At 46.8% G+C, this 13018-nt stretch overlaps 1 protein-coding gene across 1 annotated transcript in view; it reads right to left on the bottom strand.

The window, feature by feature from the left end:
- The window catches only part of LOC123483535 (FRAS1-related extracellular matrix protein 2-like), a 123022-nt gene extending 110119 nt beyond the window's left edge, over positions 1-12903 (bottom strand). Inside the window, exons 1-4 of the mRNA XM_045213764.1 lie at positions 8680-12903; positions 8088-8337; positions 7236-7935; positions 5243-5332 (exon numbers count right to left, since the gene is read on the bottom strand). Coding sequence (XP_045069699.1) covers positions 5243-5332; positions 7236-7935; positions 8088-8337; positions 8680-12761 — 5122 coding nt within the window. The 5' untranslated portion in view covers positions 12762-12903. The remainder of the gene's footprint in view (positions 1-5242; positions 5333-7235; positions 7936-8087; positions 8338-8679) is intronic.
- Between the last annotated feature and the right edge of the window lie 115 nt (positions 12904-13018).

The raw sequence follows: 13018 nt of genomic DNA, 5'->3' as shown, positions 1-13018 counted from the left end.
CACACAAACAAACACACACACACACACATTCCTATTATTCCCCCATCCCACACACACTCCCTGACCTCCTGCTGGCATGTGAGTGCTTGTTCCATGTAACCTGCAGCATGGCACGCAACCAGATACAGCCAAAATACCCTGAGATTAAACAGACAGAGACAGACAGAGAGCGACAGAGACGGTCCATATATGTCTTCAGAGTCAACAGTGATTACTAGTGATCATACAGTACCAATGACAGCCTCCCAAATGGTACCAAATGGAACCCTGGTCAAAAGTAGAGCACTATGTAGGGAATAGGGTGCCATTTGGGACATAAACAAGGTATTGGCAGACGTTGCAACAGACATCAGCTCCTGGATGGTTCTGAGAACCTGGGGAGGAACATCAAGGTGTTTACGGTGGTGACCTGAACTTATCCAGTTTCACGAGGCAGAACTAAAGAACACCTAAAACTGGCCTGCTGGTTCTGGTGCTTGGTGCTGCAGACTGTCATGCGATGGTAACTGGATAGGTGAGAGACAGATTCCTATTTTTCTCAGGTACTGTGTGCGTGTGTGTACAGATCAATGGTCTAGTCTGGAATGTACTTTCTGCTCTACCCAGCAGCCCTACTCTATTAGACAACTCAAAATACTTAGTTCAAGATTCAACTGTAACACTTGTATTCTCATAGCTCACCTTGAAGACTCTTAGCTCCAACTGGGAGATGATGTGCATACAGTTGACTGTGACTTTTTAAGGCAGGTACTGGTTATGAAGTGAGTTGAAAGTCAGCTGAGGCCGGCAGCAGCAGGCTAAGAGGGGTCGAGGGAGGGAGGGAGTGAGAAGGAGAGAAAAAAGGTATGCTCTGAATAGAGGGAAAATGAGAGAGAAAGAAAGAAAGAAAGAAAGAAAGAAAGAGAGAAAGAAAGAAAGAAAGAAAGAAAGAAAGAAAGAAAGAAAGAAAGAAAGAAAGAAAGAAAGAAAGAAAGAAAGAAAGAAAGAAAGAAAGAAAGAAAGAAAGAAAGAAAGAAAGAAAGAAAGAAAGAAAGAAAGAAAGCAAGCCCTGGAATGAAAAACAAAAGTCAGGGCAGGGTGTGTGTCTGGAACAGACAGGGACAAACAGGGAGCCAGTTCAGTTCAGCTCAGTTCCACCCTCCTGTCTGGGAATGAGAGATGCTGCCAGGGCCTGTGTGTCTGTGTGCTCAGGTAAGCCCACCTGAATGCCCTGACAGACGAAGAGGTGAAGGAGCTCCAAAACACAATTAACCAGCTTAAACATGACAGGTGCTCATCCCCCTCTCCCCTCCTCCTCTCTACCCCCTGGTCTAAAAACAGTTCTGACACTTTCTAAGTAATTAAAGCAGTTTCCTATTGCAGGGCGTTGTCTGTCTGTCTGTGTGTGTGTGTGTGTGTGTGTGTGTGTGTGTGTGTGTGTGTGTGTGTGTGTGTGTGTGTGTGTGTGTGTGTGTGTGTGTGTGTGTGTGTGTGTGTGTGTGTGTGTGTGTGCCCGTGCGCATGCGCATGCGTGTCCTTGAGAGGAGAGGAAAACAGCTGAGAAGTGTCTCCAAACAGAAAAAAACATGAAGCCACAAATGAATGTGTGTAACTTTAACACCTCAGTGATTATTCATTCATAACCTTGACAAGCCTGACGCCTCTGTGACTGTGACCTCTGTCATCTCTTTTAGCGCAGGATTCATCCACCGCAAAACCAAGACTAAAGACGCACTGTGCTTCCTTTATTTCATAGTACTAAAGGAAATGTTTTCCAATGAAAAGTTCAGATGACGAATGGTTAAGCTCCTACTCTTTTCAATATGTTCCAGTTACATGTCAAGCACAGCAATGAGGTGAAGGATGTGTTTGTAAACCTCTGAGGTTTGTTCTTCTCAATGGGGTGAAGAACACCAATAGATTATCCACACAGTCTCTCTGACACACACACAGATACATACACACGCACACGTACACACACACATGCAGAAGTTTAAAGAGGTAATAGTGATGATATTTTATTATCTTTATCAAGACCAAGGTTATTACAACCTTATAATGCATTTCAGCAGGGTGATATTTACATTCACATTTTGGGCATTTAGCAGTGACTTACAGTCAGTGCATTCAACTAAGTTAGGTAAAACAACCACACATATTTAGCTTATCTAAAGCCCCAATCCCCCAAAATCTCCCCTGAAGGTTGGGCAGTGTTCATCCCCTTTCAGAATGATATCAATCACTCAGCAGGGACGGCATCTGGCAGCGACCGAAATCTAACCAAGACAAAGGTTATTAGCTGCTTTACAAGTACAACCTTGCCTGGATAAACACAGACGCAAACACACACATATACTGTACACACATATACTGTACACACATATAGGCTGGTATACACACATACTGGGCATGCATCTGACAGGAACTTCAAGTACATTCTATATCACACAACTCATCAATAGTCAGCTCATCTCCGCCAGGCAAAATATGTAGTCAACTCCCAGCGTAAAGTGGGGTCATTTATAAATTTAATTCATTAATTTATGGAACTGAAGACTTCAACTTCGCCACGATGAATAGCCCTGTGGCTTCATGCAAACATAGATAAGAACTAACATCAGTCTTGTAATACAGCATTATGGAAAGCTTGGAATTTCACAAACAATCTTCCACAGAGGGGAGAAAGGAATCGACATGAAGCAAATGAGAGCACTAATGTCTTGTAATGAGTGCTGTGAGTGAGTGCGCTGCAGCTGCTGCATGCTTTATGTAGAGGTTTACGTTGGCTGTGAAAGCAGTAACACACACACACACACAGGGGAGGCAGCAAGTGAACAATTATTGACTGCGTTTGACATTCACCTAATCCTTGTGGAGTGCCTGTCTGACTGCCAAATGACTGATGAAACAAGCTCAGCTAATGAATGAACCTGAAAGACAGAGAGCCGACAGAGAAACTCCTGCAGTGTTTTGGGGGAATAGAGAAGCACCTTTATGGTTTATAAGACGAGATAGAGAATGAGAGATAGAGAAAGAGAGAGCGAGAGAGAGGGGGGTGGGAGGGAGAGATAGTGAGGGAGGAAGAAAGAGAGAAGAGGATAGAGACAGAGACATAGGGGACAAGGCGAAAGGGAAAGGCGTAGGAGATACAGAAGAGAAAGAGAGAGGCAGATCCATGACAAATATGCCAACTGAGTGGATAATACAGGTATTGACTGAACTTGAATCCACAGCCACGGGGGCGGGGGGAATCTGAATTGGCTTGACCATCATCAGCATGATAAAAACCCATTCAATCTTCTCTATGATAAAACCTCAAAAGTATTGCACTTTACAGGGAATGGGGTGCCATTTGGGACGCCTAGTAGGTTTTATCATAGAAAAGATTGAATGGATGACACCAGTTAACACCCCCATTAGCTCCTCATTCAGCCACACACAGAGTAGCAGATTGCTGTAATAACCTGTGTATTACCTCACTGAACCCCCTGCTGTAATAACCTGTGTATTACCTCACTGAACCGCTGCTGTAATAACCTGTGTATTACCTCACTGAACCGCTGCTGTAATAACCTGTGTATTACCTCACTGAACCGCTGCTGTAATAATCTGTGTATTACCTCACTGAACACCATGATTACTCCCAGGTCGAGGGTAAGGGTGGGTGGGATTGTGGGGGAAGGGGGGTACAGGAGGTTTTTAGAGGCCCCGAGAGGTGCCTGGGAACAGAGGGCCTTGTCTGAAGACCCCTTTGTATTCCGTCAGACCGTCACAGCCGTGGAAGAGCAGAAGAAAGGACACACTGTCAGCCACTCTACTTAAACTAATCACGAAGCACCAGCCGTATCCACCACCATTCACACCGCCTCATACTGCAACTGCATCCTGAATGGCACACTATTCTACTTTTCACCAGGGCCCATAGGGCTTTGGTCAAAAGTAGTGCACTATGTAGGGAATAGGGTGCCATTTGGGACGCACACACTGCCTTTCATCGCAGGCAGAGCTCAAAGTGAGAGTATTTTTCTGTTAATTCAAGTGGTCCATTCCATACATGGAGAAACTGAATGGGCCAATCACGTTGGGGTGTCTGTTGGAGGCCCTGGGAGGACTGGGGGCCGTGCAGTAGGATGTTGTAATGCAGACTTCACAGAGCATCTCTTTGTCTAGCCGAGCCGACAGACAGACAGACAGACAGACAGACAGACAGACAGACAGACAGACAGACAGACAGACAGACAGACAGACAGACAGACAGACAGACAGACAGACAGACAGACATGCGGGCAGGCAAATAGACAGGCAGGCAGGCAAACAGACTGGCTGGCGGACTGGCTGGGCTAGATGATTGACTGACTGGCTGAATGATTGAGTGAGTGATTGGCTGGCTGACTGAGTGACTGACTGACTGACTGGCTGACTGGCTAGGTAAGGGAATGACTGGTTGGAACACAGAACACAGCTGTTTAGCTGTTAGTCTGTTTTCAGCAGCTCTTCCCACACTTCAATACTATGATGTTTCCAAAACATGGCTTACAGTATTTGCCCTGAAGACAGTCAACTAGGTTGCGTAACAAATGGTACCCTATTCCATAGTCTATAGGCCCTGTTCAAAAGTAGTGCACTACATAGGGAGCCATTTGAGACGCAACCCTAGTTTCCTCTGTGAATCAATTAATGTTACTTTTATTACATTTCTGAGACCTGTGAATTGGACTTGTGCTACATGAATGATCCAACATACTGTACGTATGCAATCCTAGCCTGCTTCCACATTCCCCTTAGAGAAACCTCACAGTACTGTAGGCCTACATGCTAAACATGATAAAATCATGTCCCAACAAGCTGCTGGGGAAACTTAAGATTCCTTCCTGCCTCAAAGAACAGTTCCTGCCTTAAAGAAAGGTTTGTCGACACGTTTTAAACAGATTTCCATCAGAGTCCTCTCTCTGGCCTCACTCAAGCAGAACTTCAAGGGGGGGAAGACGTCAACGTTGTTTTGTATACTGCTGTTGTTGTTTAAAGGAATGACCTGCTGCTCGGTTCTATATCACTATGTTATATCTTAAGCCCCATTCACACCAATGCCCTCATCCACTGCAGATTAGATTTTCTCCTTCACTGAAAAGCTTAGGCTACAGCTGGAAAAGCCTCCATCCACAATGCTGGCTCACAAAAAGCCTCTCAACTAATACAATAGTTAGATGTGGTATTATTTGATGTAAACCAGCACCATTAGTAAAACATTTATAGAATGACTTACCATTGTCCTCAATGGAGAAATAGAAGTTGTCACTCGTAGCATTGTGACCGTCTCTTAGCACGTAGCAAATCTTCATGTCATCTATTTCAGCTGAAAAAAAGAATAATATTGATGTAATTTACTCTTCTACTCGTCTTGAAACCTATTGACCTTGAATTTATAGTTCATGCCTTGCATGTTGCCTAATAGACTATGAAAATAGACAGAGAAAAGTAATAATGATGATATGGTATGCAGGGTTCATAATACCAAACAATATTCCAACATCTTATATGCATATCTGTGATGAACAGTTGTAAGAAGGTTCTCTATTATAGGTTTTCTGATGTGGTTTAAAACTACTTCTACATGTCATTTCACTGAACTACTACAACCTCTTCATACACTGTTGGACAACTTATTCGGATGAAGCCTCACCAGTAAAATATAAGAAGATAAAAATGAAGGAGGAGAGCTGATTTAATTCAGGCTGTTTAGTGTCTGTCTATCTATTAGTCTGCTGAAAGACAGGGACCATAAAGAAGAGGCAGACTGCAGGAGCTACAGCACATCACATCACGTCTGTCTGCCGTATCCGCTAACAACGCTATACTGGAGTGGGTTCTTAAGACTGATACTATCTAGGAGGACGGTTGGTTCTGGTGTGGCTTCTTTATAGGCCAGGAGACTGATATTAGGGAGGAGGATGTGAGGTGTATTACTGCCCCTGCTATCTTCTATATTTGATGTGAAAACATTTCCCTTCAAAGCGGCCAGCTCATAGAAATGTAAAGCCCGTTTTGGGACACAGCCGCCGGCTATGCCGGATTAGCTAGCGTTATTTACTGTCTGTTTACGAGCAATAGATCTGCCTGAATCATTTAACAGGTCTGCAGAAGGAGAAAGCAGCAGGAGGAGAATGGGGATGAATGGGGATCAGTAAATAAAGGAGAGAATGGGTCTGCGTCCCACCCAAGTGGCACCCTTTTTCCTATACTGTATAGTGCACTATATAGGGAATAAGGTGCCATTTGGGGTGCACCCACATAGAGATCGATTGGGGCCTTGTTCATACATTCCTCACTGACTGTGTTATTATTTGCTAACCCCACCTTTTCATTTGTACTGTAGACTGGGCTGTACGTATGTAGTTGTTCTATACTGTAGCTATTTCTGTGGCTTAAACAAACATTGGCCTGCTGTCACTGTGAGTGAAGCTAACACATCTCTCTCTCTCTCTCTCTATATAAAATTGGTCATTTAGCAGACGCTCTTATCCAGAGCGACTTACAGGAGCAATTAGGGTTAAGTGCCTTGCTCAAGGGCACATCGACAGATTTTTCACCTAGCCGGCTTGGGGATTAAAACCAGCGACCTTTCGGTTACTGGCACAACGCTCTTAACCACTAAGCTACCTGCCGCCCTCTCTCTCTCTCTCTCTCTCTCTCTCTCTCTCTCTCTCTCTCTCTCTCTCTCTCTCTCTCTCTCTCTCTCTCTCTCTCTCTCTCTCTCTCTCTCTCTCTCTCTCTCTCTCTCTCTCTCTCTCTCTCTCTCTCTCTCTCTCCCTCCCTCCCTCACTCTCAGAAAGGGGATTAATATTCTCACTCTATATTCTTCATGTCTGTGGCGCCCTACCTTCATGTAAGGTCAAATCTGCTGGTATTTACTCAAGATCTCTAATACTCTATAGAAGTTTACTAGATGAGGTCTGGGGTAGGAGAAACCCCTGCCCTGTGAAACCCAATCTATCTGTCTGAGGAAATTGTTTAACTCCATCCATGGACTCTCTCTAGAAAGACAAAATATTTCTCTGTCAAGTTCAGCTTGTTTCACAACACTTGATTTCCGAACACCTCGGTGCAGTTACGGCCAATGACCATACTAGTTACATAGTACCATTATGCAGGTAAGTGCTATAGTAAGCTCTTACACCATTATAAGAGCAACAGCTCTGAGTGAGAAGACTAAAGTATAGTAGAGTCAAACGTTTAATTTAAAGTAACGGTCGTCTTACCTTGAGTAAATGTGGTGACGGTAGCGTTGCCTGTACCCAGGTTGATGAGGTATCCATGCTCTGGTCCCACGGTGATCTTAAAGGTGACAGATAGCTGAAGACTATCCCTGTCCTCTGCCTTAAGAGTCTTAGAGGTGATGAGGAACCCCAGGTGACCCGTCTCTAACACCCTCAGGGTGGGCCCCCCTTTATTCACCACGATCTGGGGCACCCCGTTATCCACTGACAGGACCGTGATCTTCATCATCTGGGGGCGCCGTGTCTCGAACACGGTGTCTGGGAACACGTAGAAGTCTGTGTGCGTCCCGTCAGTCACGGTAAAGGAGAAGGAATCCTTGGAGGACTCAGTACCGTCGTGTTTGTAGCTGATGAGGTTCTCGTTCAGGTCCTGTTTGGTGAAGGAGGTGACAGGACGGGTGTTGTTGAAGAGGAGGCGACCGTAGACAGGGACCTGGGTGACCGTGAACTTCAGGAGGCGGTCAGCCGTGTCGCGGTCCTCTGCTGTCAGCTCGAAGGGAGTGATGAGTTTGTTCTCTCCCTCGTTAACCACCAGGCTGTGAACCGTTAGAACCGGTTTCTTGTTGTCCACGTCGGTGATGGAGACACGGAATGTGCGGAACACAGGGTTGTAACCGTCGGTGACCTCGAACTCAAAGCTGTCCATCTTGACCTCATCATCGGCAGTGTGGATGTAGTACACCTGTATTAATAGAATACAAAAATTGCACACATGAAAAGACAAAACAATCAGCCATTTTAAATTGTTTACAGAAAAACAAAGAATAAAATCATGAGTATAAATGTTTTTTGTTGAGAATAACACAAAGGAAAACAATCATAAGATCGAGGTACCTTGCTCCCAGCTAGCTGGAGCTGGGTAAAGGAGGAGATGGGCATGCCGGGCCCGTCGGTACACTCCAGATGGCCTCTCTGTGGGGCTCTGGTGATGGTGAACACCAGGTGTTCATCTGGACTGTTGAGGTCGCTGGTGCTGAGCAGGTCTGTGGTCAACGTTACTCTACCGCCTTCTTTCAGAGAGACCCCTTTACTGACCACGTCAGGGAACACCATGTCGATGCCGCCCACCGTCACGTAGAAGTACCTGTCAATTGACAAAAAGAATATAACAAATAAACAAAACAAACAATTGCAAGACAATCTGTTAGGAGACACCCTGACAAACTGAAATGTCATACCTAGCAAGAATCATCATTGTACTATCAGCATTGTGTTATATCCATAATTATAGTGTTGTATTGATGTACAATTGATTTTTTTATGACATTTTCATTTTTTTAAAGTGTATTGTTTGTACCCATACGTAAAAATGTATGCACGCATGACTGTAAGTCGCTTTGGATAAAAGCGTCTGCTAAATCGCATATTATTATTATTATTATTATTTTACAAAACCTCAATAAACACATTTGTAAAAATGAAGTACCTGTCGATCAGAGGGTTGATCCCGTCCGTCACGTCAAACTTGATAAGGTCCCGGATTCCTTCCTGTCCGTTGTGGATATAGAAGATGAGAGCCTGGTCCACCTGGTACTGGGTGAAGTTCATCCCCACTGTGATGTTCTCTAACGTCCCATAAGGGGTTCTCCTCTGTAACAACCCCTGCCCCGGCCCATAGCGAACAACGTACGTCAGAGTACTATCCTCAGAGTCCAGGTCAGTGGCTTTTAAAACGTTGTCATCGATCACTTTAACATCTCCTATCTCTATCTCCAGACCGTCGTTGATGGCCATCCTGGGTGTCTCATCATCTACAGGGATGATCATAACAATGATGCTCTTCTCCACGGTATATTTACCGTCCGTCAGGATTAAGTCAAAGCTGTCCTCCTTGGTCTCAGAGTCGTCATGTTCGTACACTATACTGGAGGCTTCCCTGATCTGGTCCAGGGTGAAGTTGGTGACTGTGACGGTGCCGGTTGTCAGCTGGTTGAGGATGAAGCCGTGCTTGGGTTGTCTGGTGATGATGAACGTGAGTTCGTCCGAGGGGATGTCCGCGTCTGCTCCGTTCAGGATGGGCGTGTCGATGACGATATTCATCCCTTCCATGACGACAAACTCCCTCATATAGATCTCCGGCTTCTCATCGTTGGATGGGATGATAGCGATTGGGAAGAAATGTCTCTCGGAGAAGTTGATGCCGTCGGAGCATCTGAACGTGAACCTGTCCTCGACCGGCTCCACTCCCTTATGGATGCTTTGGACGTAGTAGATGTGGTTTTGTCTGATGTCCTTGATGGTGAATGCACTGATTGCCGTCCCAGACCTGGACTTCTCTGAGCCTGGGGCAGGGGAGATGTTCTCCACATAGCCTGACGTGGGCTGGACGATGATGGTACAAAGCAGGTCGTCATTAGGAGTGTCAATATCATCAGCACTAATGTGAAGAATCTCAATCACATTCTTCTCTCCCTCTACGACAGTGAACTGTGAGCCTACGAACACCTCTGGAGCCTGGCTGTCCATGGGAAGGATGGTGATCTGAACCCTGACACCCGTGACCCTGTTGCCCCCTACCGTCCACTCATCAGACATGTCTGTCAGCGTCAGGTTAAAGTAGTCGTAATTAGTGGTGAGGCCGATCTCTCCGCTGGTGTGGGCATACACCACCAGTCCGTTGATGACGTCAGCCTGGGTGAAGCTCCCTGATTGGACCCCGTTCACCAGGATCTCCCCGAAAACCGGTGGGTCCTCCAGGATGAAGGTCAAACGGAGGTCGTCCGTATCCTCGTCCCGCCCCTGGATGACGTTACTTGTGATCTCAGTGGCTCCGTTCTCCAGGACGTCAATGTAGGAGCCGATGGTTCCGGCCGGGAGGCTGATGGTCGGGGTCTCGTCATCGATGGGCTTCACGGTAACCCTGATGGTGATGGTCACAACATGGACGCCGTCACTGACATCCAGCTGGAAGAAATCGCTGGTGGACTCGTCTCCGTTGTGGATGTAGGATATCCTGTCGTTAGCGATGTCCAACAGGTTGAACGCGTCTCCTTTGGTCAGGTCGGTGAAGGTGTACTGGACCGTGCCATGCTGAGGGGGCTGAGTGAGAGTGAAGGAGATCTGGCTACTGTCTGTGTCTAAGTCCACAGTATCCAGCTCAGCTCTGGTGATTATGCGCGTTCCCCGCTCGAATATAGTGAAGCCAGTGTTGGTTATCTGAGGCGGCTTGTTGTCGACAGGCTGCAGGAATATAGAGAACGTTCCGGTGACAGTATTCCCTGACGTATCCTCCACCGTGTACTGGAATTGCAGAACGTGGGCTGTGATCCCCAGCTCCAGGTCAGGTGGTTTGTATGATATCTTATGGTGGTTAACCTGAGCCTGAGTAAACTCTGTCACTACAATGTCTGGACTCTCTGTTAACACAATAGACCCCAGTACCTCAGGGCTGTTCTTGTCTGTGTCTGTCGGGGGCTGGGTGACAGTGTACTTCAGATCTCTGTCCTCTGAGTCCAGGTCAGTGTAGCGGAGATACTTCTTACGGAAGTAGGTGAGCTGGTACTCATGTACGGTCATCTGGAGGGTGGTGCCAGGATACAGCTCAGGGGGGATGTCATCCACGGGCAGAACCTTGATGATGAACAAGCTCTGTTCTGATTGGTTAGGGGGGTCGTTATCATCCTGGACCCGGAATACAAACTGGTCCATGACTGTGTCAGTGCTGTGAGGCCCGGTGTGTCTGTAGAACAGCTTCCCGTCTGTGATATCCTGCTGCAGCCACTCTGTAACCTCTTTCTCATACAGCTCATCCTCAGCGTTGAACCTCCAGGTGGAGGGGTCCTCTGGGGCCTCTGACTGCCTCAGCAGCACCTCCCCTATAGATGAGAACGGGGCCTCTATGGTGAACTTGATAGTGGAGTCCTCAGAGTCGATGTCTGCAGCGCTGAGTGTGAGTGGAGAAATGAGCATCATCTGGTTCTTGAAGAGAATTAACCCTGTGTTGGCGTTGATAATGGGTGGCTCGTCGTCCGTGGGAACTATCGTTAGGGGAAACAGGAACTCCACCTCGTGCTTCCTGTCCGTCATCCGGAAGATAATGTTGTCGCTGTATGTGTCACTGCCGTCGTGCTGGTAGATGACCATGCCCCCGTCCAGATCGGCCGGGGTGAAGAACTTCCTGCGTGACCCGAGCACTGTCAGCTGGCCATGTCGCAGTCCGTCGACCACCGTGATCCTGACATCATCCAGGTTGTCCTCGTCACTGACCCCTAGGTTGTGAGAGCTGGACAGTGGTCTGGACTGACCCTCGTAGAGAAGCTGACCCGTATTCCTGGTGACTACTGGAGCAAGCGTGTTCATAGGCTTCACTACAATCATGAAGGCGAACGGGTCAGACACAGCCCCCTCAGTGTCCACCACCTCAAACTCTATCTGGAAGATACGTTCTGTCTCAGAGTCCACAGACGGAGGCTTGTAGGCTATCTTTAGTTCTTTGAGGTCTCCCTGGTAGAAAGAAGTGATGGGCAGGTTCCGGTCATCTGTGCTGACTATGTACCCCTCCTCGAAGGAGAGGGGGGAGGTGATGTTGAAGATAAGGTTGTCAGGGTTAGACTCAATGTCCTCGGCAGCCAGCATGTCGGGGGTGATGGCTGTCATCACAAACTGATCCACCTCCATCATCATCATGGCCACGAAGCTGGGTTTAGGAGCCGTGTTCTCCTCTCCATCCTTTATACGCACCATAATCTGGAAAAACTCCTGCTTCAGCAGATTACCCTCTTTATCTTGTAATTCCACAATCATTGGAAAATAATCTCTATTGGGTGATTTGTGTGCAAAAGTGTGCTGATAGCGGATATTCATTATAATAAATTCATCACAGTCCACCATTTTTCCAAGTTTTCCCTCATCCACAAGTTTTCCATACCTGGGTAATGCACTGCCACTGGAGAGAGATGTTATTTTACACTGATGTTCACTTCTATCATAGGTGAACTCCAGAATCTTCCTGTCAATGGGGTTACTAGTGCCAAGCAGTTTGTCAACAGTCAGAGGCATGTTTCTGGTTAACACTTCCAACTGTGTGAAAATCACCTCCACTTCCATCATAAACGGGATGATTATGGTGTCGGTATGAGTGTCATATCTGAGCTGTAGCTTCACCCTATCCCGCGGGGGGCTCCTGGACCCGAAGTGAGAATACTTTATGTCATTGGGACCAAATTCACATGGAAACTTTTTGGGAGAGAGCTGCCCGGGCCTCTGGGAGAGCGGGTCGTTATCCAGAACCGTTATACTACATCTGTCTCCCGGTTGTACTTGGATTACCAGATCATTGATAGGATCAATGAACACTGCTCTCCCGAAAGGCACGCGTATTCCATTGTTGGCCACCAATATAGCATCCTCTGACAGTTCCGATCTCAATGCGTATGATAATCCATAACTATCGAAAACCTGCGCGGCAGAGTCACCTGTCACAATCACCGTGATCAAAGCAGAGAGCCAAAAAACAGCCCCAGTCCCAGTCCCTTGGCGTTGCAACCGCGGATAAATAATCCAAGCCATTTGGAGAGAGAAGCCACTGCAAAAACGCGTTGAATTTTGCACATACAATCCAGGAAAAAAAACTAAGAGCAGTGCTGCTAAAGTTATGAGAGTATAAAATGAGTGTTGATAAATATCTCACTCGCATCCGCGCTGAGGTGTACCATTCTCTCTCTCTCCGCTGCTCTCTTCTGTTCAGGATAAACTTCATGCACTTGGAGCCCCCGACTGAGAGATACGCCCTCTTGTCCGCCGATTGGAGGATATTTAGGCTGGAA

Source organism: Coregonus clupeaformis, chromosome 5 (assembly GCF_020615455.1).
Source record: "Coregonus clupeaformis isolate EN_2021a chromosome 5, ASM2061545v1, whole genome shotgun sequence".
Taxonomy (NCBI): domain Eukaryota; kingdom Metazoa; phylum Chordata; class Actinopteri; order Salmoniformes; family Salmonidae; genus Coregonus; species Coregonus clupeaformis.
Note: the sequence above shows the minus strand (reverse complement) of the source record. Positions and strands in the feature narration are given on the sequence as shown.